Raw genomic sequence first — 26,878 nt, forward strand, 5'->3', positions numbered from 1 at the left:
TGGATTTTGGATGTCCGTTTTTGATGGATGTTACAGCAGACTCGAGCATTGACCGCGGGTGCTTGAGCTGCGGGTTGGCCTTGAGGGGCTGGGAGTAGAGCTTGATGAGCAGTGGCAGGAGCTGCGGTGTTTCGGGGACCATAGCGACAGTTCGCAGTGAAATGACCGTAGAGGTTGCAATGAGCGCAGAAATGACAGGCGAGTCCCACCGGATGATGATATGAGCATGTCGGGCAGAGCGGGTGGGGACCTGTGTAAGCACGCTTTGCTGGCGGTGCATTGGTTACTGGAGCTGGTCGGTGATGCATCTGCTACTGAGCCTGTACGGCTTGCAGTGGGGCAGTAGTTGTAGCGACGGCACAGTTCTTGTTGCTGGAGTTGTTGTTGTGCTTCTTCCTTCGACGTGATGACTTGGATGGTTGAGTTGTGGAGTCGGTGGTTGCTGCAGTTGTAGCTTGATGCAAAGACTTGGAGGGCTTATCCCATACACCAGATTTTACTCGCTTGTCAATGATCTCGGCAGCAAGCAAGTAAGTCTCCTCGATTGATGATGTCTTGGCGGCGTGAACAAAGTCGGCAACACAATCAGGTAGAGCTCGAATATACTTCTTGATGGCCATGTCTGGCGTCTTGACTTGATCGGGACAGATGATACTAAGCTGCTTGAAGCGAGTAGTCAAGGCAGCATTGTCTCCGTCCTTCTGCTTGACGTTCCAAAACTCGTCCTCCAGCTTTTGGCGTTCATGGGGAGGGCAGAATTCGTCCATCATGATGGCCTTCAGCTCTTCCCAAGTCAGCTCATAATCTGCATCATTTTCGCGTTTGTTTCGTTCGGCCGTCCACCAGTCCAGAGCTCGGGGCTGGAAAACGCCGGTCGCATTTAGGGTACGGAGATTCTCAGGACAGCCGCTTTGGCGCAGAGTGACTTCGACTGATTCGAACCATTGGAACATAGCGGTAGGGCCATTTTCCCCGGTAAACTCTTTAGGTCCGCATGCCTTAAACTGTTTGTAGCTGAAGACAGTCTTGTTAGCATCTTTAGGAGCTTCGATTGTCGACTCCTCAGACGATTTTCTGACGTTTTCATAAACATCGCTCACAGCTTTGGCCACTTGCTTGGCGATGATAGCAGCAAGACGACGGTCTCTCTTTTCTTGGCGGGTAAGAGGGGTTCGGTGTCCAGATGACGACGTGGTCTGCAACAAACATCGTCGTAGGTCTCAGACACAACAAATCGAATCTCACCTCACACGTCTACTACTTACTAAAGCTCAGGAACACGATAAGCACGAATCACATAAACACATAGGTAACAAATCTCATAGTCACAGAAGCACATAAGCACGTAGGGCACAGAATCACAGAAGCACATAAGCACATGGGAATTTAATCATAGAGGTAGTCAGAATACAGAAACCTATCATTCAAAGCTCGCGTGTCGTTCGTATAGTATATCGAGTAGTATCGCATAGTCGTATAACATGTCGAGTTTAGTACAAGCGTATATCATAGCATAATGTCGTCTAGATTTGCAGCGACTTGTTAACGTATTGAGATAGAAGGGCAATGCGAGTCGTGTGTGTCGATCGAAGTGATAGCAAAAATCGAATAATCCTTCAAAAATTTAAACACAAAAACAGGTAATTACACATAAAGCACACAAAATCGACAATTCATCAGAGTGACAACTGCCGACTCAGAAACACAATAACCGAGAATTAGATTGTCTGCGGCTACTAGACATCGACTACCCAAAGCGATTCGACTATTTTCAATAGACTTGTCGTCACATTTCGACTTTTGGGATCGCATTTCTGCCTCGATTCTTGGGCATTTAGCACGTATTCCCTAGGTCATACTCGTGAGTTCAGGTCGTTGGAGTCCGTCGCGGCTTTGGTGAGATAAAATAAAAATCGGAACAAGTTGTCAAGGTTAGGGTTTCACCCCTGGCTTAGCAACTTCTTCCTTGTTTTAGCAAAGTTTGAGGAGATTATTCATCAAAATATGGATTTCACTCCTGATTTGGTATAATTCTCCTCGAAAGAAATGAGAAAGTCATTGATAAATTGATAAAATCAATATTGACCAAACCATTTAGTCGAGAGTTTGCGGTTTTTCACACCTAATCCCGACTCGCTTGACTTTATTTGGAAATTCGAGTGCAGTGATAGCGAGAAATAGCTGGGTATAGCACATAATCTTGGTCTGTTGGTTCCTAACTATAGTCTAGGTCTCTAAGACAGCGACCCGGACTAGGTCGTGTCTAGCCTAATTCCCTACAGTTATGGCTCTGATACCAATCTGTCATACCTCAAACGATGGCGGAATCATCGGGGCATGGCACTCAGCGAAACAGATTGTCCAGAAGTTTCCACAACAACTATCATTACCATTCAGTTTAAATAATACGTCCCATACCATATCCCAAACAGTAAAACAAATTATTACAGAATACAACCAGTCAAATACTCTGTTCCGACAACTCAGATTCAAATATAGAAATAAATATTGTTTGTTTGTTTCTAAAGACCCCTAGCTCGACCACTACAGACAACTATTTGTTGGGGGGCTCTAGAGCTTTATTCTAGCCTTGCTTCCCTAGCAAGTAAACACCTTAAACACCTGTCACATACGTTAAAATAAAGTCAATACATAAAATGTAAAGGTGAGCATACAAGTTTGATAGTAGCATATAGAGTTCGAAATAGTTTACGCATAACCAGCACGTACACAGAGAAAAACGAAGCATGTTAATTATCAACATGGATCTATCGATACCAATGACTGCGGGTTGACTGTCCGAGACAGTTCGCAATACATGATTACCACTGTAATCCATGCAAGTAATTGTCCTTAACAACCCCGTGTGAATGGGTGCTGAGTCCAAACTATAGTACTACGTCGTTAAGGCAGGTAGACAGCATTCCATGTGTAAACATAATAACAAGCATTCATTTAGTCACGTAATACATGCAGAACGGCTAGCGTATAAAGTAATTGAGTAGTGTGTTCGATCGGGATTTAGATAAGTAACGTATGTAACACCCAAAAGTGCTAAAGCAAAAAGGGTTCGAGTATACTCACAGCGTTTGATGGATTGAAGGGAGCGCTTGGGAGTAGGGTTAGCCTGATTAATTCGATAGCATAACGATGAGTAACGCGTAAACTGGAAACAAGTGTTAGTGGGTCGAACAGCCTGGTCGATCGGACGGTAGGTTCGATCGAACGGGTTGTTCCTTCGGTTGGACAGTCCGTTCGGACAGCCTGTTCGGTTGGCCGGTAGGCTCGATCGGGTGGGCTGTTCGAGTGGATTATTTCTCCCTTTGAGTAGGATGTGTTTGTGTATGATGGCTTGACCTTTTGAGGTTTTCGTTGTAGTATTTGAGAACATTGAAGTGTCCTTACCTTTCAGGTCGATCGATCGAACGGTCTGTTCGATCGGCCGGCTTAACCGATCGGTTAGGTACTTCAGAAATGGTCCTCAGCAGGATGTCACCTGATCGGACAGCATGTTTGATCGGGTGGCACTCCAATACATTGAACGAATTGAAAATCGACTAAGTGTTGAAGCATAGTATCTCATGATCCGAAGAGTAATGTTATCAAACAGCTCGTTCGAACATCACTTCGTTCAATACCATACTTCATGAAATTGTATAAGTGTGGGGCTATGTGCTAGCCGATAGGCTGGCCTGGTCAATCGGCTGATATGTCCGAGCGGTTGGGCTTTTCGTTCGAACAACCTGTTCGATCGGTCAGCATCCTGACCTGGTCGGCCTGTTCGTCTAACACTTGGCTGTTTTTAATTGTTTGACATTTTATCGAGATATTTTGACTACGAGTTGAACCATAGGACCTTCGTTCTTACTCGTTTTCCCTGCTCGGACAGGAATCACCCATGTCCGGCCGGTGAACGGTTCGGAACGGAGTCTAAGGTTTAACCTGAAATCGGTGAACCTCGTAGATAGAATCCGAATCTTGAACCACACAACTACTAGAATGATTAGTGAGTTGGCTCAAGCTCCGTTTCTACCGGTTTGAAGGCATTGAGTGTAAAAGAGTTGAAAGAAAGTTGGAAAATAATCTTTCAATCCTTTTCCACCGTAAATATGTTTAGGTCTATGGTAGATCCTTGTTTGTTTATGTGGAAATTGGTTAGATCCAAGTGATTCTTGGTGGAATGAGGCCAAAACATGAAGTTCTTGAAGAACACCATGATGACATCATTCTAGAATACTTAGATCTTGATGATTTCATGGTTAGAAATCAAGATTTGAAAGATAGAAAGGTGTAGAAGTGTGCATAGATAAAAAAACGTACAAGATTTAGGATGAAATCTTACCGGGATTGAGAGAAATCTGAGAAATAGTGAAGAACACGAGGTGGTCGGTCAGAGAGTTTCCAAAAGTGGAAAGAATGACAATGACAGGGCTATTTATTGGCTTCCAAAAGGGGAAAGAGCTAGCCGATCGGCCAGGCATCCCGATCGGACAGCCTGCTCGATCGGACAGTCCGTCCGATCGGCTGGGCTGTTCGATCGGCTTGGAGCCTGATCGATCAATAGCCTGTTTTGAGCGTTCGGTGCGATGATTTCTGATATTTCGATTTCGATTGAAGACGATACGAATACGATAGAGTTTCTTATCCAAATTACTTTTAGTCCCAACCACTATATCTATATACAAGCAAACTATATTTCGCACTATCCTTTCACTACCATTCATCATAATTCGATTTCGATTGAGTTTTGAGTTTCGATTCGATTGATCACCACACATAACATAAAGTAAACACGCACAAGTAACACATAAGGCACACACACACGTATAATAACACTAAAGTCGTATAATTCGAGTCTCGAGTTCGATTGATGATTCGGTTAGCTTGATTATTGATTGATTAACTTTATCGCATTATTACTTCCTACTATTCAAGGTCGTTAAGCGTTTCGCGTCGATTACACATTTGATTACTTCGATTCTTTTGATTAACAATACTTACTCCACATAATACAATTAAAACATAAAATAGACTAGGTTCAGTCAAAGAAGTCAAACTTGACTTTGACTTTGACTTTGACATTCGGAAACACGGGGTGTTACAGTATTAGTACAGTATTGGCACGCAATGGGGTTGTCAAGGAATAGGAATATGTAATTTTATTGAAGTTTAGGGACTATACGATAGCTTTAGCATGTTACCCAAAACATTGCGGTGATACCAATATTGTACTAGCACGTGGCGTACTCGCCAAGGAGCGGGGAAAACTAACATTATTGAAGTTTATGGACTACATGATAACTTGAACTCGCTCTTGCCTCCGTGTCCTTGATACGTACTTCTTCCATGTCCTCTTCCTCCTTTGTCAAAGCCTCTTCCATGATCATCCATACCATGACTTTGGCCACCACATCATCTACTATAGGGATGAGTATGGTACCCGTTCGGTACTGAACCGATACCGAAAGTACTGGTATCGAAAAAAGGGAAAAATGGGTATCGATATTTACCAATGTTTTACCCGTAAATACCGGTACCGTACCAGTACCAAAAAACAGAGAAAGTGGATACAGGTACCGAATATACCCGGTACGGTTCGATACCGGTATCCGGTACTGTTATGGGTGAAATTCTGAGCCTATATTCTGGTCAATATTTTGAGCTATATCTTGACTATATGATATCTGTTCATACACCGGGTTACACATTCGGGATTGGTAACATCCTGAATGGTATCCTGAGGATCACTAACGAATTATGTGCAGGAATATGAGTTCAAGGTCGCAACGTTCATGAGGACCCTCTCTCCGGAAGACTCGGTCTAAGTAGTTCGAAGAAAGACGTTGAAGCCGCTTTACTCGGTCCACAAGCTCACTATGGAATATTCAGGAGCATCCCTTATTTATAGGAGTTTTTGTTTGTATTTCATAGCTATAAATAGATGGATAACTCGGATCGAATAGGACACAACACGAACACTCACTACTCTCTCATACTTTTCTCTCTCGCAACTTCCACTTTCACAACAAACATTGTAACACTTAGCGATCCGATCAGTATCCTGCACTGTATCCTGACGTTTAAAGCAATAAGAAGAACAAGGCAGCTGCGATTGTCAGCTCTCGAGGTTTTGTGTTGGCGATCTAGATTGATTAAGGGCTTTCCTCGTACATCTCGTGTCAACCTTTACATTTTTGCTCATTGTTTGATCGTAGATACAGCTTGATATCCTGAGCCGTATCCTGAAAACTGTTTTTGCAAACAACTTAATTAGCATATTTTCGACACACTTTCTTAGCACGCTACCTCACTTAACTAATTTGATCACTAAATTGCTTCGGTAATTTTTGACCAAAACAGGTACCAAATGCTCATCCAGGGTCGTTCCAACGTTTTTGGAGGCCCTAAGCGAACTACAAAGTCAGGGCCCTATTGAATTGGTATAAAGGAATTGAGATTGAGATTTGAGACGTTGAATAACCATAGCGATGATTTTTCCTAATCTTGGCCCGCTCAATTCACAATTAGTTTCACATTTGTTGCTCAAAAGACGCTGCAAGTAACGAGAGTAGATGTGTTGAGTGCGTGGACAATGCAGAATCCTAGTGTAAATCCTAAATCTTGGGCCTAGAAACGTTGTTTAAATTGCAAAAACAAGTCTAATATCATCATCATCATCATACTCAGTAAATCCCACCAATTGCAAAGCTAAGGTAGGGTCTAAGGAGGGTAAGATATAGACATCTTTACCTCTACCCGTTAGGAATAGAGAGACTGCTTCCAATAAGACCCCCGACTCGATAGTAGTTTTGCATCAACCCTTGGACATAATGCACATAACACTAGACCATTAAGACAAAGGCCAATTAGTGCATGTACTCCCTTGTCTTTCGGCTATCAACGCCACCACATGATGCATGATTAACCATCCCCCTCTTTTAACGTTATTTTCATGAAATTAGTAAAATAACGTTAAAATTAGTGCACTTTCACTTTTGTCCCCCGAGCGCCCCCCCCCCCACACACACACACACATATATATATATATATCTATATAGAGGGCGGTTAACCTACATTATGAGTAATCGTACATAACATACGTTATAATCCTGACCGTAGGATCAAGGGATTAAAAGCGTGATTAAATAATTGTTTAAGGGTCTGTCTAAAACGTAATTATGTGAACCAAAGGTTAAAATGGTCAATTTCCTATACCTAAATACCCGGCTAAATCTCAGTATCTAATCAAAAACCATATTTGATCATCAAAAATTTCGGTGAGTTTCAAACGATTCCGACCGACGGAGAAAAAACGATTCCGACCGTCGGAGAAAGACGATTAACAACGGTGAACAAGCAACGACCATCGATTTCACTTGAGAATGACGAATACGGCATTAAGAGGTATCGATTTAATCATCTTCTGAACCCCGTTTATTTTGTTAGCCAGTCCCAACCTTATAGTTGAACTAATCGGCGGTTACATTATATGTTGAAGAAGCTAAAAGAGAAAGACGGAGCAAGAAAAGAAATGATCCGGTGAAGCCGGTGCACATTAGCGGCATAACTACAGGTTTGATGTTGATTGAAGTTTTTTTAAGCCAAAATTAGGGTTGGTTAACTAGCGTCATTTGATAAGAACGAGCGTAATTTTTTGCTGATTCATTGATATGTAGTAGCGGGATTATCAGGCTTAACATTAGATGATGATTCTCTTTAATGAACTAGCGGAATTAGGTTACATTGTGAAATTGGGAATTTTACCACTTGATATTGGGCGTCTGATCTAATTGTGAAATTGAATCATTTTAGCTAACAAACAACATTAGCATGATTGATATGGAATATTGAATTAGGTTACATTGTGAATTGGGATATGAAACTTATAATCTTGGGGCTTCTGCGGTAATTTTAAGCCAAAATTAGGGTTGATTAACTAGCGTTATTTGATAAGAACAAGCGTAATTTTTTGCTGATTCATTGATATGTAGTAGCGGGATTATCAGGCTTAACATTAGATGATGATTCTCTTTAATGAACTAGCGGAATTAGGTTACATTGTGAAATTGGGAATATGAAACTTATAATCTTGGGGCTTCTGCGGTAATACTGAAATTGGTGATTTAGAGGTAACAAGCGGCATTAGCATGATTGCTATTACATATGTTGAATATTTGATATGACCTAGCGGTTCTATCTTAAAAATTGTGTAGTTGGAGATTTTGAAATAACAAGCGGCATTATCATGATTCATTCCATCTTTTAAATTTTGTATTGAAATATGATGTAGGGGTTGCTGATGATGATGATGATTTTGAGCCCCCGATTCAGTCGATGATGACAAAGCAACCTCAGAAATTAAAGGTTAATAGAAAGCATACAAATTTAAGCCTAGAAGATGATGATGATGACTTTGAAGAACCTATTAGACACTTGATAGTTAAAAGGGGTGAAAACACAAGAAAAAGGCCAAATACTACAACTAACCAAGATGGTGATGACTTTGAGCCAGTAAAAAAGAAACAATCGAAAAACGAAAAGCAGATGGATCCTATCGAGGGGAAACGAAAGATTACCGGTGCAGAGCCTATTAGGACAGAACCAAGACCGTACTGATTATCATCATGATGTAATAAGCCTACGGTGCAGTCCTTCAGGTTTTTTGGATACAGTTAAGCACTTTACTGAAGCGCAGGTGGCGGATGTGAAGAGCATTGGATTTGGTGATGTCCTTAATATAAAGCTTTATCATATAAGCACACGTTTAGGGTATTGGCTCGTACGAAACTATGACGAGCAATACAGCACACTAAACATAGGAAATCACAAGATAAAAATCACCCGAGAGTCAGTACATGACGTGTTTGGTATTCCAAAGGGTAATGTTATTGTACGAGAAAAAAATAAGCCTAGAAAAGGAGCAATAGTGGAGAAAAATACAGCTACTCAAGGCGCAGAAACAACCATAGATGAGTTCAAAAACCAATGGCCAGACACAAACAAAATTACTCATACTTTACTTGCAAGAACTATGTCAAAGCAAACCACTGGCGGACGATTATTCATGCTAAATTTCCTAGCCTACTGGAACACTTTGTTTGTAGAGATAACAAAGTCAACAACTGTTAAACAAAGTTTTCTACTTGCAATTGACAAAGAGGAAGACATTCCAAATCTGGATTGGTGCTCCTTCGTTTTAGAATCGCTGAAACGAACAAGACAAGGTTGGAAAAAGTTAGACTCACAATACAATGGCCCGGTTGCATTCCTAACGGTATGTTATGTACACATCTTTAAAGGTTATGCTAAATACGATATTAATATTAATAATTTGGTTTTTTTCAAAAAACAATATGCAGCTTCTATACAGCCATTATTTCAACCAAAGACACAAAATTTTCGATGAACCTGTCAAAATGCCTGTCATACAGTATGTAACCTCTGGTATGATCGACGACGTGGAAGAATATTTATACAACAACAGGCCGCTAAGTGTTGAAGATTGTGATGAAGTGGAGGAAGACGAAGGAGCAAATGATAATCGCCAGGATCAACAACATGTTACTGCCTCACACATCAATGGCAATGATCATCAAAATCAAGAGGCTACGACCGCACCATTCGAAATCGTAAAACAGAACACTTCGACGCTGTACACTGACCTTTTCGCTGACAACATCCCGATACACGAGGCAGCTGCGGTACAAGAAAACCTCACCGAATTCAATACATTAGATCAGCGTATGGAAGATACGGATGAGTACATGATACCACCAGTGGATACGACACATGTCTACAACAGAAGAAACCTGGCTGGAAACCTGGATGGGGAGGATCCGATTGACGAAGGTGACATACCATCAAATACGGATTGGTTTGACGGGTGGAATCCGAATGAACATATTTCAGCTTTGAATTTAGATGAAATGGACATAGGGACACAAACGCAAAAAGAGATTGACCACTGCAGCACTCCGGTTCAACTAACCGGGGTGATCTATGATCATGCTGCGTGGGAAGCCTCGAAAAAAAGTAAAAAGGTAAACTGGATTTTTTGTTTTTGTTAATGGCAATAACACATGCTATAATACTTGTTTATGATGTTAGACAATAATTAGTGTACATGTAATAACGCATAGTGGACAACAAATTAATAACGCATGATATTAAAAAAATGAAAGTTGGCTGATATCCTGATAATCACGCATGATATTAAAAAAAATGAAACTTGGCTTCTCAGACTTGTAATCACGCTAGAACTGGTAATCACGCTTGAACTTTTTGAAACTTGGCTTCTTAGACTGGTAATCACGCTTGAACTTTTTGAATGTCCAATTCCGCAGGTGTTGTTGAAAACAATGGACAATAATATAAAGAAATACATTTCTCTGGTTTCGGATATGAATAATCTCGTTAAGGGGGTAAAGGAGAAGTATTTCTGGGATGTTGAAATTATGGAAAGGTGTAAAAGATGGAATGATGCGGTTAAAAATACAGTTTCTACAAATACAGTTTCGATACCTGATGAAGTAAGCTATGCTGGTGATGAGGTGATTCAAAACAAAGTTGGACAGTGTGGCGAAACAAATCAAGAGTTAGATGGCGATGGAGATGCAAGGTTGGAACATGAAAACACGGTGAAAGATAAAGGTATATAATAATTTCTCTTATTTATTAATATTTACAGTAAATTATGATTAATAAACACCAAAACGTTTGGGATTTTATAGGATGTGATGATGTTCATAATACCCCATTTGATGATGGTGGTATTTCGGACACATGCCTGGCAGCCTTACAAACCATCGAACCAGGCGTATACAGGCAGACTACAGAAGGTAACAAAAATACGTTCATTACTAAACAAAGGTGCATTTTTGTAGCTTGTGATTACAAACAAATTAACCAAATCAAACATGAAAACAGTGGCACAAGCAGATGTGGTAAACAACATGGACCAACCTGTAAATTTGGCAGAGTGCAGTCAACAACAAGCACATAAACAGAATACAATAACCGACGCCTATGATAAAGAAAAGCCTCCGACAACATCAGCTGATGAACCTGATGAAGTAACCGAAGCAGAAATGCAGTCTGTTGAGACACTTTTAAAATTGGCTCCAATCCTACAAACATCAAGTGCAAGTAATCAAAAGACTCCTGTGTCAGCGAACACAAATAAAACGGATGACGAGAGGCATACACACCTAGTGAGAACACGTATCAAGATGATCAGGGAAAAGAACGAAAAGCGGATGGCAGAACTAGGTGACGCATACAGATCACCTTACTGCAACAGGGTAACCGACTTATATGAGCCACTTTTGGCACGTGACCAAACAATCATCTGTTATCTCTTAGCTCCGGTGGGAGATATTGGGTAAGATTTTTAACCCTAATAATTAGTTTAAAAATTTCATCTTTTTTTTTAACTTTTCTTTGTTGGTATTAAAAAACAGGTCATTGATATACAAGTCTGACAGTGGAGTCGAAACGCTAAAAATCATATTTGAAACCTTCCACCCATCGCAATACATATCATATGGTGGAGTGGACGCATTTGTAGATGTTTTAAACTTTGAAGAGAAAAAAAGGGACAAAAAATCATCACCCTACAGGCTGTTCTTGCCAACTACAATATTGGTAAGTTTTTCAACAATAATCACGCAAGGTTGAAAATTTAATATGTTAATCACGCATGGTTTCATTTTTATATATTACACACCCGTGTATTAATGTTTAATAATGAATGCATGTTTAATGTTACCCACCCATTCTATATTATAATCACTCTTGTTAACGCTTAAATGGAGCGATGGATTTTAATGAGAAAAATCACGTAAATTCTTGCAGCAAGACGAAATGTTTGAGCCAAAAATCACAGATAGTGATCGATTGAAAGTATTCGGACCAAGCGTAGACGATATATTGTGTAAGTATCAGGTGAAGAAAGTTGACAAAGTTGATCTCATCTTCATTCCAGTACTACTTTCTGATCATTACTGGTGCCTATGCTTTAACATGAAAAATGGAGATATCGAGTTAATAGATAACTCTAGGTATGCCGAATCGTTTACCAAACGCTACCGTGGACGCCCCGAAAAGCTGGTAATTCTAAGTAGCTTTTTATTATTATGATGAATAGGTACTAATATGAGTTTTTGTCGTGCTTATAGCGGAGAGTTCTAATACTATACCTAAAAGGCAAAATTGGACAAAAAGAGTGGATAACAAAGTTGGAAAAGGCAAAAATAATTCGAAAGGAAATGGATTGGAGAACTCTTCAAAACGGTTGTGACTGTGGTGTCTTCACTATGAGACATATGGAGACATACAAGGGCAAATCTCCATGGGATGCAGGGTTTAAAACGGAAGACCAAAAGAAGATGCAAGATTCACAACTACGGTTTTTGCGGTACAGGTATCTTAGTAAGATTGTATTGTCCGACTACAATCTTATAAGGAAAGAGGTATACGACAAAGCTACGGACTTTATGAAGAATTCGATACCCGCAGATGCTTTGCACGATCTAGATAGCAAAATAAGTAACAGATTGGATCAGTTTTTCAAGCTCAAAAAGGGGAAACAAAATGAAAAGTCGTAGGACTACTATCTTGCTGTCTTTTGTTCCAAACATCTTTGACATGTTGGATTTTTTATTTTTATTTATAGTTCTAATAATTTCTGGTTATAAACATAAACTAGTCGGACATTTTCATTATTCAAACACACAACTTTCATACAAAATATAAAACACTTAGATAGACATGATTTCACACCCCATATGATTGACGATACATAATAACCATCAGAAATAAGTCTCTAAAAACTGGATCTTCAACTCCATAGAGCATCCTAAGACGGTAATGGCGTCCGCAAGTTGTTTTAACTGTTTCTCATCCCGCTTGCCAAGATCAACCATAAACATCATAGCCACCTCTTTGACACTTGAATCTGACATACCAGACAACAAATTCAGTATCTCGTCTCTCCTTTTCATGTTCTCTCTAACCCTATGAATGTTAGTTTCCAGCAAGTCTTTACAAGACTTGTCTTCAGCTATTTGATCCTCGATTCTCTTTGTTAGATAAGCACGCATACCAGATGACGAAGACGAACCACTCGATGAATTACAAGAACCTGCCATGTTTTAAAATAAAAATTGAACGGATAAAAATTGAACGGTTTTCCAACGATATATAAAAGGGAATTGCAGAGCAAGAGGACAATATAAAATTATTGACCATGACAGCTTTTTTTTTTTTTTTTTTTGTAGTTTTGTTGGCCCATTACAAGTACAAGTTAGATTCTTTTTATGTTAAAAAAAACGCTTGAATATATGAAATCACGCATGACCAATTTATACCGCAGGAATTAAAAATATAACGCATGCCCAAGTTTTATCCCGCATGAAATGATAATTAGGCAAACATTATATTAAAAAACACGCTTACAGTATACAACTTTTATTCCAGCATGAAATCACGCATGTCCCAATTATACCGCATGAACACATTAGGAAAGCACGCATGACCAAATTATACCGCAAGAATTAAAAAAAATAACGCACGTCCAACTATTTATCCCGCATGAAGTGATAATTATGCAGACATTATCAGTATGCAACTTGATGTATAAAAATACTTATCTCTTCAAATAATGAAACCCTATAACTAGATAGACTACTGTTAAGTCGATATGACTTGTAATGATGTAAAATATTAAATTTAACTTACCAAAATATCTCTCAACTACCAAAATTAATTACGCAGTAACACACATATATGATGAACTCACCCCCCCCCCCATTAGGCATATACTCAAAAAAAACATATATCAGACTCTCTTCAAGAACAACAATGTCGACAGATCCCGCAAACGAAGCAATCAAGGAGCTCTTGAATACCCGCAGGTTAACGGAACTTGCTTCTAATGTTAACTCTTGTAACAATATTCTGGATGTGCAGGGAAGGCTATTAGAACAACAAAAAAAACCCAGGAAGTGTGGGGAATGCTGCTGGAAGAACCAAAGTCTTTGTTGAGGGATAAAGCAATACAACTGATGAAGGATCAAGCATCTGCAGATAACTTGGTATACTCATATCTGAAAGATGCAGTGGAGACCGTTGAAGAGAAGATGGAGACGTCCGAGAAGGAGGTTGGGAAGATAATGTCACCGAAGTAGGTGGTATGGCTGATTAATACACTATTTTGTTGATTTTCGGGATGACCTAATGTGTTGTTGGTATTTTGAACAATGGTAGTTTTAAGTCTAGTTTTATGTGTATTGAAGTTATATGTGGTGGTATATTTTGGTAAATCATCCACCCATATCTAGTTATGATGATGAGACTCATTGTTATGTCACTTGATGTCTCATACTTTTTTGAATGTTGCTTTAGCAATATTGATATGAAAAAAATGCATGTTAAAAATTATCACGCATGAGTTTTTATTTTATTACGCTAGTTATGGAGATGAGAATCAGTGTTTGGTCACTTGAAGTCTCCATTTCAAATAGTCCTGTGTATGGTTATGATTAATCACAAAAAAAGGGGTAAAAAAATCAATTGAGATATATAATCACCCATATCATGTGAAAAAAAAAACATGTGAATGTCATAGATTACATAAAGTTCAGTCATAACAAAATCATTAAATATGGAATGTTTATGTTGTTCAAACACTACTCGTCTTTGCATTCAAAATCACTATCTTCTGCTTCGTCGGACTCCTCAAATTCCTCTTCGTCACCAGTTTCAACCTTCTCGTCCTCTTCATCAACTAAATTAGGATCCTTCTCTAACTGAATTGCTCTTCTTTTCCTCCCCTCCTTATTGGCAACCTTATCAGCAGCAGTAGCTTTACCCTTTAACACCTCGCAGGTTCGAATGTCATGACCTTTGATATTGCAAACACTGCATGTCCGACTTCTCTTGCCTTTTAGACTAATAATTTTCTCTTTTTTTGATTTAATCCGCTTATGTGAACCGCGTCCTTTGTTTCTAATACCGGTTGGCACACGGACTGTAGGTGGATCGTCAGTGTTTGGTTTCTCGTAACCAATTAACCTTGAATATCTATCAAACTTAGGGTCGATGGGCTTGGTTATGCGAAGTTCATCAACCATTTCTTTCATCTCTCTCATCCGATCCCTGACTATAAGTAGATGATCGAAATCTTTGATCAGGTTACCAATAAGATACTCTCCAGTCTGCATAATCTCATACGCAACCTCTTTGGCCTTTTTATGCGCATCATCACCGTCAACAGTAATATCAAATGTATTATTAAGATCATTCGGTACGACATCTTTAGTCCATCTTCTCATTACATACTTGTTGGGAATTTCCTTCACTTTGAACATCTTGAACACGAAATATATATGCTTGCACAACAATCCATATTGTTCAAACCTGCGACACGTGCATAATGCAATTACATCCTCCCCCTTCTTGAAACATACCTACACAAGAAAAATAATAAAAAATAAAATAAAAAGGAAACATGGTTTGGCAATAAACGCATATTAGCTGATGTATATATTATTACCTCTAATAAACCGTCGCCGTGAGCTTTCCAATCCTTCATACTTGTCCTCAAAAAAGGTTCCTCAATTTTAGTCTCTATAGGAAGGCACTCGGACAGTGTTCCTTGTAACTCTGCCTGTTGATCAGCAAAAATTGACCTGGTGTAAATTTTCATGGCATCATCCTCTAGAGTAGATTCAGAAAAGTTATCTGGGACTGTATTTCTAGATATATGGTCATTCTTCCGATGGTTGAATCTTTGAATGTCCATTGCACCATCAAAATGGTTAAAGAACTCAACAAGGGTAAGTTGAGAATTCGCAACTTGACAGAAAAAATGGTTTTCGCTCTCTGATCTAGAAGTGGTCCGCATAAGCCCAGACATAGGCTCATGACGATAGAACGCTGGGATCCACGAAGATCTCATGCCAAACATATCATCAATCCACTTATTCTCAGTTAGACCGAAATCAATCATTATCAGCTTCCAGTCTCTCTCAAACGTTTCTGGCGTAATCGAATCTGTCCATACAATGTCACACATACGTCTCTTAAAGTCTTCGTTATTGCACAACTGATGTCCGACCTATTAAACCAAAGAATTGGAACTTATTGAATAAGGGTAATGAAAAAAAATGAATAATGAACATAATAACGCATGATGTATATAATAACGCATGATGAATATTTTTAGTGTGGGCAAATAAAGATATGAAACCAATACAACTATTACGCCAGTTCTAACATAATCACGCATACTCTATTTGAACCTAACCTTATCAGCAAGTTTCTTCATTATGTGCCACATACATAATCTGTGCCTACTCTTATCGAACACTGCTTCAATGGCTTGTTTCATCGCGGGATCCTGATCAGTGACAACCACATTTGGCTGCTTACCAAATGAGTTCAAAAATGACTGTAAAAGCCACTTGTATGATTCAATGCTTTCGGATGCTAACAACCCGGCTCCAAGTGTCACATTTCGACAATGATTATCAATACCAGTAAAAGGTACAAAAACCATTTTATACCTTCAAAATGTGAATTCAAAAAATGAATATAAAAAAAACAAGATGATTATAAAAAAAATAACAGTAATAAGCTTGAACTGATGACTAACTTGTTGGTTTTAAATGTAGCATCAAACGATATGACATCTCCAAACTCAGCATAGTTACGTTTGCACAAGCCATCGGCCCAAAACAGGCCGGTTAATCGTTTGTTTTCATTGATCGAATGAAAGAATGAATAATCAACCATAAACTGCTTTTTATCGGTCAACCTATTGATAACCATATCTGCATCATACTGTCCGATGTAGCTATGTATCCTAGCTCTAAAATTCTTGCAATCGTCTTTAGTTGCGCCTACATTTTCAAACCCTCCGTATCTTTTTCTCATTATATTAAAGGCTTTCACTGGCCCAAGATTCAATGTACCAAGCTCCCATATCATCTCTTCTTGTGTCTCAGACAGATGTCTATAAGCTGGTAATAAGTGCATATCTTTGGGGCACACGAATGAATGATTATGCGATTGAACAAACTTATCAACCTTAAACAACACCCCATCCGTCGAACAAAGCTTAATTTGTGCTTTACAGCCGGTTCGAATAGTCGGTCTGTTCCTACGTTTATATGGCTTAGACAACTTCGAATAATTATCATCAAATGCCTGTGGTTTATGCCCCTCTTTTGAACACACAAAATATTTAGACTTTATGATACCACCAACATGATGTTCACCTCCTTTTCGAGCGGAGAACCCTGCCTTCTTGGCATATGTCTGATAAAAAACATATGCTTGTTCTATGGAAGAGAACTCCATTCCAATAACAGGAACACATGATGAAGCTACCTCTGGGATATACAATCTTTCATCTACATTTAAAAAATGACAACAAGAAAATATTATAAACATACAGAGAAAGAAAATAAAATCACGAAAATTGAAAAAAAAAAAATAACGCATCACTATAAATAACGCATGTAATAATAATAACGCTTCAGAATCTAATACCGCATAAACAAAAAACACCCAGTAAATTAAACTTCTCTTGCATTCAAACAAACACTCGTGATTAAAAACACATTTAAGAAACCTAATAACTGTGAAAATGATGGAGATAAAACACAACACATTTAATAAAGCCATTTACTTTACAACTTACTAGTCTGATCGTCTAAGGTAACGTTGTTGTCTGATGTCGGATTCCGATATTGCTCTGCATCATCATGTCCGGTATCGACCTCAGCATCTTCAAATTCGACATCATCTATGTTTCGAGCATTACTACTCTGTGGATCCATTACAAAGAAAAAACTGATGAAACCCTACTCGCCCACCAATAACCGCTAATTTTATAATTTGAAAATGGAAATCAATTGAAACTGATACTTGATATTGATCGTAATTACCGGGATGCTGGAGATAACGAACTCGCGTAATTTCCTTGTTTTTAGTAAATGTCTGAATTACCCCTGTGACAAGAATGAAAAATACTAATCTGCCCTTAATGATTAAACCTTAATTGCGAGATGATCAAACAGATCTGACGGTCAGCATATTAGCGTACGTGATGTACGATTACCCCTTTTGTACATTACACTTCCTCTCTCTATATATATATATATATATATATTATATGCGCATACCGCCAGTGGGGCGTACAAAAACAAGTCTAATATATGAAATGAAATAAAATTAGTGCACTTTCACTTTGGTGGCATTAGACCTTAACCTAGATTGATAAACCTTACGGGTTGGCCCTATGCTCATCCCTACTCTACCATGGCTCCAACTTTTAAGATAGTTGCTTGAACTTGCCAACAAGAACTTACCTTGATTGTTATACACTTATACTCTGTTTCATCTTGACTTTTAAGGCGTTCTTCAAAAGTTATTATTCTCCCACTGCTTCTCCAAATGACATTTTGTCAACCTCTGAAAAATTGATAGAAACTTTTTTGGAACTGATTTAAGCAACTTTCTCACAAGTTTTTTTTATCTTTAAGAATTTTACCAACACTTCTAAAGGTGGCCCTTTGTGCACTTGTATGCAAAGTGTCCGTATCCATCACATTCGTAGCACTTAAACTCGTTCGTGTCCTCGTAGTGGCGGAACTAGAACATCAACTCAGGGGTATCCCAAATTTTTTTTTATCGTGCAATCATACAATATTAAAAAAAACGACAATAAATAAATAAAGTAAAATAATTACCTAATAGATTTGTCCTCTTCTTTTTTTTCATAGCTTGAAATCGTTCCATCACATCCTCGTCTTTTACTTTACCTTCAAGTAATTCTTTTTCCACTCTAGCCTTTTTTTCCTCCCTTAAAATATCTTTTCGTTTGCAAGAAGCTGAAACCGTAGTGACAACCATGGAAAGGAACTCATAGAAAGTTTTGACACCGGTATGTTTTTTTGCAACGGCCACAATAACCAACTGAAGTTGATGAGCAAAACAATGGATGTAATGTGCTGACGGGTTATCTTTCAAAATCAACGCTTTTAACCCATTAAATTCTCCCCGCATGTGGATCCGAAGGAAGATCATTCAAATCAATAATACCTCGTGTTGTTGGAATTGAAGTTGTAGGATTATCATTATCAACATTCGGACTTGCATCAACGTCATCATTTGCTTGGATATTCTCATTATCAACATTCAGACTTGCATCAACATCATCATTTGCTTGGATATCATTGCCAATATTCGGACTTGAATCAACGTCAACATTCGGAGGAGTTGTTTCATTCGGCATTGTATCATTATCATTAATTTCTTCGTATTTTCTTTTGAAAAAGTTCCCAATTAAAGCTTGTTTTTTGGATTTTGGTTTCGTCATCACTTCAAAGTAACAACCTGTATTTTCTGTTCGAAATCGAACAAACCTGCCGAAGTTCAAGTGCCGATTATGTACTTCCGTTCGTTCGTTTTTTGGAGTCGACGTCTCTCACGTCTGTTCGTTCAATGTTGTTTGCTCTATGTTCGTTCACGTCTGTTCGATATCCAACAGTGATTAAACATGCCGCCCAATTGCCCAAATCAATAATCATTCAATTTTGGGCTATTATTTACTTATTTGGGCTTAGCAAATGTGTTATCATTTACTTATTTGGGCTTACCTAATATGTTATTATTTACTTATTTGGGCTTGCCAACATCTTATTATTTTGTAAAAAAAATTTGAGGGGTGTCCTCGTACTTGTTCAGGGATGTCCTATGTATAAAAATCGAAAAAAAAAAATTGAACACTACTAGTAAAAAGTTGAGCCGTAGCCCGAGCTACACCCCACATAACTAAAGGTCCGCCCCTGTGTCCTCGCATCCTTGACACACACTTCTTCCATGCCCTCTTTCTCCTTTGTCAAAGCCTCTTCCATGACCCATACCACGGCTTTGACCACCACATCCTCTACAATGGCACCAACTCTCAAGATGGTTACTTGAACTTGCCATCAAGAACTTACCTTGATCGTTATACTCTGCTTCATCTTGACTTTTGAGGTGCTCTTCAAGAATTTTACCAACACTTATAAAGTTGGTTCTTATAATGCCAAACTTTCCTAAAAGGTCACTTATGTTTCCGTTCTTTTTCTTTTTTAATCTTTCTAGTTTACTCCTCAAGGTTGTAAACGTGCCTTTTGAACTAGCTCTGCTCTAATGTATATCTCTGCTCTAACGTATAGAACTTTGATGAGTCTCATACTTCCTTAGTAGAAGGTAGTCTAGTATTGTGCAACTTGTATTAGAACATCTTCCAACAATGTTTGGAAGATCATTGCTTTTCATGTTGTAGGATAGACTACCACGCCAAATTTTAGATAGGGATTTTCTCAGTGGTGGATTCATGATTTTTTTTTCTAATGGGCTTCATTTTTTTCAGTGTTCAAAATTTTCATAACAAAACGTTATAATTTTCGGGTCGGGTCAAAGCGAAGTTTGAATTAGATTTAAAAAAAATAGAAAAACAAGATATACAAAGATTGAACCCATGACCACTTGTTGGTAAAGAGAGGGGTTTAGCACTACATCAGCTTTCATTTTTTATGGTGTACATCTAATTGTATTTATGTGGTTCTTATAAAATTTAATATACCGAATCTACTAATTTTTTAAAAACATTGGGGTCCAGGGACCCTGACCCGCTCTATGTAGGTCCGCACCTGGAGATTGCCGGTGGATGCCTCTTGCTAGAAAGTCCATTTTTATTTTATAGTGAAATGATTAAATTTTTCTGTTTTATCCCTTCCTCTCTAGAAAATCCATTTTGAAATGATTAAATTTTTCATGTTTTAAAGTTGGAAAATTTGTAAAGCAAGATGCTAAACTTTTTCATAGTTTTTCTTTTGAGATGCTTTACTTTTAATTTTTCTACTTTTAGTGAGCTAAACATTTTTTTATCCATTTGAGGTATCATACTTAAAGTTCTCTATTTTTATTTGAGGATTTTTGGCTAAAGAAAAAACAAACCTTTTTGTTTTTTTTTGAAAAAAAGTTTCTTTTTGGTAAAAGAAAAAAATATACCTTAAACTGAAAAAAAGGTCTGATATGTTTAGTCGAAAGAAAGGTGCCTCAAATTGAAATTGTAAAAGGTTAAATATAACCCTTTTTGTGAATTTGCCCCTAAATTTTGATAGATCGATAATAACGTTAATTGTAACGTTGCAATTTGTTGAGGTTTTTCAGGCGCCTAGAATAACGTCAATTGTAACGTCATTGAAACGATGCCGGTCGTGGGATCTTGTGAGAGGGTGGAAGAAACTGATGAGTATCGTGGTTTGCGTTTGAAGTTGATTACCTTTGAAGTGATAGAGATTTTTCTATTTTTTTTTTTTTTCTGAAAAGGCTAAATATGCAATTTTTATTTAAGCTTGGGTAAATATGCAATTGAGAGTTTATTTAAGGAGAAATATGCAAATTGGGGGCTTCGGGTAGTTTAGGTAAATCGGTTACATCGTCCCCTATGCTTTGGATAGTGAATTTTTATAGCAAATTGGGTTCACGAACCTGAAGTTTTATGGGATGACGATGATTGTTTTGTGTTGGAAAGTTTATTCGAGTGTTTTGGGTAGTTTGGAAACATTGTCCCAATTGATTTGGGTACTTTGAGTTCAATTTAGGTAAAAATGAGGTGATACTATCGTATTGATTGGTTCAAACCGGATACTTTTGGTAGTTTGAGAAGTCTCAACCATTTTTCTTTGTTTTTATTCGATCAAATTAGCACGATTCTAATATAAAGTTAATTCTATTGTTCATTACATTCTTTTATTTTAATTTGTATGAATATTGTTGCCCGTTTATCAACTATCTCGATGTAAATTCATAACACGAAATAGGCAATTTAAAACTAAAAAAATAAATAAAAACATAAAAGCTTTCTGATTCTGTAAAGAGAATCATAAAAAACTAAATTGGATTTATTGTTTAACGACCTAGTTTTCGTATGAATATCTCAATGCAATTACAATATCCAAGAACATAACAAAAGAATTATTGTTTAGTTTTTTATTTACATATAAAGTTATTGAAAGCCTTAAATCTGTTATAAGTCATTGTTTGCTTGATACTAGAAATTATACATGTTTCAAAATTTATAATACCAAACTAAAAGTTATTGATTTACATCAAAGGTAAAATTTTCACATATGTTTTATAAGATAAACATGTGGAGTTATTTAGTATCACTTACCTTATAAGTTATAACACATTTATATGAATCAAAATTAAATAAAAATAAATAAATTTTACAGAAAGAAAATATAGTTAGTGTTTTGTAATTACGAGTAAAAAAGGTTAAGGTGGTTAAAGTTGTATAAAAGTTTGAAAAAAGTTTAATAAAAATAATAAAGTTATGCAGTTTAACAATTATAATAATTAAAAATATAACTCTCCATCACAAGGCGGACCCATAATTTTTTTTCAATAGGGTCCATTTTTTCGGTGTTCAAAATTTTTAAAAAAACGTTAAAATTTTTGGGTCGGTCCTCGTTCGGGTCAGAGCCAGAAACATATAACAAAAATATATAATTATTACTCATTAGAAAACACACAATAAAAATACGATGTAAAAATAGAAGGGAAAAAAAACAGGTTATACAAGGATTAAACTCACTTAATTATATTTATGGGGTTCACTATGACACCAACTTCCTTTTTTTTATGGTGTCCACTTAATTATATTTATGGGGTTCTTATAAAATTTAATATATCAAATCTATAATTTTTTTAAAAAAACATTTGGGTTCAGGGACCCCAACCAGCTCTATATAGGTCCGCCCCTGATCAAGCTGAGGGACCATGTGACCCACTCATGCATTAGGCGCTTGTCTACCCAATGCACATACCATATTCTTGAAACCGGAAACTATGAATCTATGATTGACCGGTTGTGTGCATTGATCTTCAAACAAATCCTTTTTGTTATTGAAACATTATCAATTTTATGTAGCCTTTTAATTTTTACCACCAATACCAATATTTTAACTATGCGGGTAAACGAGTCTAATTTAAGTTCGAGCTCTGATAATTTTAATTCCAATCAATTATCAAATGGTTAGTAATTTAATTTTAATTATTAGATTAGTTTGATTAAAGTCTTTATATTGCTTCCTACACTACTCACGTAAAATCCATATTATTTCGTATATTTCTCACACACTTTAGTAACCACATAAGCAACTTCTTCGACTTAGTAACAAAATACCATTGACATTTTCCCTTTCACAAAAATTACTCACATTTTTAGCACAAAACAGTTTTACACATTATGTTTGCAACGATAAATTGTTATACTCTTAAGAAATTTTCTTGATGCTATCAAAGCTTTTATATTGTTTCTTGCTCAAACTTTTTTGTTTCTCACTATCATCAAATAACAAATAAGGGCAAAAATCAAACTTTATAAGTGTTCAAGCTACCCATTTTTCATAATTCATATGTTAGTGAAACTTTTTTTATAATTGGTTAACCTTAATGATGTGTATGAAACATTTATAAAACTTGAGTCTTTATTTAATTTTTAGGAAATGATGTGTATGAACATTTATAAAACTTGAGTCTTTATTTAATTTTTAGGAATGTTTGCTATAGTGACTATGCTAAGGCTTTAGCCTTCAAAGAAGTAGGGCTTTCGGTTATTCTTTTCTAGCAAATTTCTTTAATTACTTTATGTAGTTATGTCAAATTCAACTAGATTGGTTTCTGATTGCTCGTCGTTTTTGAATTTGCATTGTTGAATTTGCTTAAATGTGGAAAAAAAGCCGGTGACTCAAGTTGGTGGCGACAATGGCAATGGTGTTCGTAGTATTGATGCGGTTTTATATGAAATCATATTGTTGCGTTTTTACTTTCTTCACTGTTTACGAAAGAAACGACACATTATGTTCTTTTTGTGATTTTGAGCTATTTTAGCTCGATTAAAGTTATCTGGTTTTTCATTTTAGAGTTAAATGCCATTTGAGTTCATGTGGTTGAGCTATTTTGCCAGTTTAGTCCAAAGTTTTGAAACGTTGTCATTTTAGTCCAAATGGTTTTAAACGTTGTCATTTTAGTCCACTAGGTTAACTCCATCCATTTATTTTGTTAACTAGAAGGGCATTTCGGTCATTGTAAATGTAATTCTGTTAATTAGAATGACAATTCGACCATAGATAATGATTGAATTACCCTTCTAGCTAACATAAAAAATGGACGGAGTTAACCCAGTTACCCAGTGGACTAAAATGGCAACACTTGAAACTATTTGGACTAAAATGACAACGTTTTAAACCTTTAGACTAAACTGGCAAAATGACCCAAACCACAGGAACTAAAATGACATTTGACTCTTCATTTTAAGTTAGCGATTGTTATTGTTACACCAGGGACGGACCCAAGGCCAGCCCAAGGTGGGCGGCCCCGGGGAAAAAAAATAATGCTAAGTTCCGTCGAAAATCCTGTCCGCACCCCTTGGAATTTTTCATCCGCGCCCCTTGGAATTTTTCGACCGCACCATTGAAATTTTCCGTCCGCATCCCTTAGGTAAAAAGTATTATCAATTTATATTTTAAATTTTTTTAGTAAACTCTTATTTTTAAAAAAAATACTACCTAAATTATATAACTTTTAATACCTAACTAACTAAACCCAAATACCCATACCATTACCCACTTATAATTCCTAACTAGCTAGCCCACTAAGTCTTAGCCCATTAACCAAACCCAACAATATATTTCAAACTATAATAAAATAATTAAAGCACAAAACATTTAGAAATTCTCCCCCGCTCTCTCTCTCTTGCGTCCCTGCACTGCCAACAAACAACATCACCCAGCAACAACAATCCAGCAACCGGCGACCACCGTAATCAGCCACCATACCACCGTCGTTTGACACCAAATCTAACCGGAATCCGAACACGGGTAAGTTTCTTTGTTATTTTGATGATTTTGGTTGATATTATAGGAGAAAAAATGGTAATAAAGTTGTTAAATAGGTTTGAAATTTTGTGTGTTTTGACGTTGTTTATGGTTGTTTAGATGATTTTTAGGGTGATTATGTTGTTTATATATTTTTAGGGTGATTGTGGTGTTTATATATTTTTAGGGTGATTACAACTTACGTTATGATTTCTAGGGCTTGAATAGTTGTAAATTAAAATTAAAATTGAAACATTATGTTATGGAGCGATGAACTTATGTTATATAGAAAAATAATTGTTTAAGAAATTAGTTTTAGATGATGTTTGGGATAGATTTCAAAAATTGAAAACCCGTAGGGCGTCGACGTTTTAATTATGTTTGTAACAAGGTTTGACATGTTTTTGATGATTATATAAATTTAGTTTGACGTTCGTTTGTTTTACATGACCCGATCCGATACGAACCGATTTTTTTACTTATATACCTAGGCGCCTAAAATTTTTAAAAATGTTCCGCACCCCTATGAAAAAATTTCTGGGTCCGCCACTGTATTACACTAACAACATTAATTAGATATCTTTAGCTACAGATCTGAGTGGTGAAGATGAAAACCACACTTGTAGTGCTAAACCAAGGACTTCAATTTTAGGGTTCCAACGCAATTGATTGCTAGTGAGTTTCTAACTTTTCATCTGTCTTCATCAATGTTTTCAGTCCTTCGTTCATAAGTGTCTCAAGTTCTTTGTGATTATGAAATTTGGTTATGACTTATAAATCACTGATTATGGAATTCTAGTTGCGATTTGTGAATTCTTCATTAGGTTTATCAATAGATTTGTAATTCTTTATATTGTTTGCTATACACTTAATTCCACGACAATGACCCTTGGTTCAAGTGGTTGTGGCCCGGATTTTTCATGAGAGACTCCGGTTGGATCCCCATTCGACACAACAAGGTGAGGCCAGGGGGTTTTACACTAGCCATGGTTGCGTGGTTTCCTCCTAGAACGGCCCACGGTGAGAATTAAATGCATATGATATCTATCCATTCTTAGTGGTGTTTTATCCATGGATGGATTGAGAGCCAGGATGTACGTAGACCAAAATGGAGGGTCTCCTTTCGAACCCGGATCTCTCGTGTACACTGAAGTTTGCGTGAAAGCCCAACCAATTGATCTACTAGCCGTTAAAAAAAAAACTTAATTCCACTTGTATTGAATTTAAAGAAACGAATATAGTCATTAAAAGTTGGATGGTTGATACCAATAAAATTCCGAAAATACTCCAATTTTATGTTTCATTTTACACTTTTATAAAGGTTGAACCTCCCTCTTATTACTTAGACCAGGCGTAGTCATCCAATTTTCAGACGTTTTTTTTATAAATGCACGCCCAACCACGCCCATATATGGCCCCCTGCGTGTTTTTTCACAAAAATTGGTTTTGACATTTTATTTTCAACGCCCTACTTCAATTCTTTTGGCCAATCACTTGTTTCCATGCTCCATTTGTCCAATAACATTTTTCATGGTTTTTTTTATTTAATTCTATTACACCACAATGCCCACATCCTTACTACACCCATTTTAGAAAATGCCCCATAATGCCCAATTGCTGACTGGACTGCCATATGGCGCAAAACGCACAAGGGTAGGGACATTACCACTACACATGATCTTAGGAGGTTAAACTTTGTATAAAAAACACATGGTCTTAGGAGGTTAAACTTTGTATAAAAAAAAGCTTAATAGTAACCAACTTTTTTATGTACTATTTTTAAATACGACTTATGTTAACAACATGCTATAGAACAGTTTATGATTTGAATAGTCGTCATCATCATCATACTCAGTAAATCTCACCAATAGCAAAGCCAAGATAAGGTCTGAGAAAGGTAAGATATAGACAACATTAGCTCTACCCCAAAGAAATAG

General features: G+C 37.1%; 3 protein-coding genes across 4 annotated transcripts; 2 read left to right on the forward strand and 1 right to left on the reverse strand.

Moving 5' to 3' along the window:
• Positions 1-7,059: 7,059 nt before the first annotated feature.
• On the forward strand, positions 7,060-8,840 carry LOC110942710. 2 transcript variants are annotated; one of them, XM_022184477.2, is made up of 3 exons: positions 7,060-7,404; positions 7,499-7,573; positions 8,291-8,840. In XM_022184477.2, the coding sequence occupies exons 1-3, from the start codon at positions 7,383-7,385 to the stop codon at positions 8,614-8,616; spliced, it is 423 nt and encodes a 140-aa protein (XP_022040169.1). In that variant the 5' UTR covers positions 7,060-7,382; the 3' UTR covers positions 8,617-8,840. The 2 variants fall into 2 exon arrangements, with proteins under 2 accessions (XP_022040169.1, XP_035846557.1); XM_035990664.1 differs by having other exon boundaries at positions 7,502-7,573.
• Positions 8,841-9,016: 176 nt separating this feature from the next.
• Positions 9,017-12,620, forward strand: LOC110942711. Its single transcript, XM_022184478.2, has 8 exons — positions 9,017-9,274; positions 9,360-10,040; positions 10,344-10,650; positions 10,731-10,838; positions 10,927-11,380; positions 11,460-11,643; positions 11,854-12,108; positions 12,177-12,620. Exons 1-8 carry the CDS (start codon positions 9,032-9,034, stop codon positions 12,603-12,605), a joined length of 2,661 nt encoding a protein of 886 aa, XP_022040170.2. The 5' UTR covers positions 9,017-9,031; the 3' UTR covers positions 12,606-12,620.
• A 2,067-nt stretch (positions 12,621-14,687) lies between these two features.
• On the reverse strand, positions 14,688-16,390 carry LOC110942712 (protein FAR1-RELATED SEQUENCE 5-like). The gene is made up of 3 exons (XM_022184479.2): positions 16,307-16,390; positions 15,554-16,117; positions 14,688-15,467 (listed from the first exon to the last, which is right to left on the reverse strand). Exons 1-3 carry the CDS (start codon positions 16,388-16,390, stop codon positions 14,688-14,690), a joined length of 1,428 nt encoding a protein of 475 aa, XP_022040171.2.
• Between the last annotated feature and the right edge of the window lie 10,488 nt (positions 16,391-26,878).

The sequence above is a fragment of the Helianthus annuus genome, chromosome 5 (assembly GCF_002127325.2).
Source record: "Helianthus annuus cultivar XRQ/B chromosome 5, HanXRQr2.0-SUNRISE, whole genome shotgun sequence".
Taxonomy (NCBI): Eukaryota; Viridiplantae; Streptophyta; class Magnoliopsida; order Asterales; family Asteraceae; genus Helianthus; species Helianthus annuus.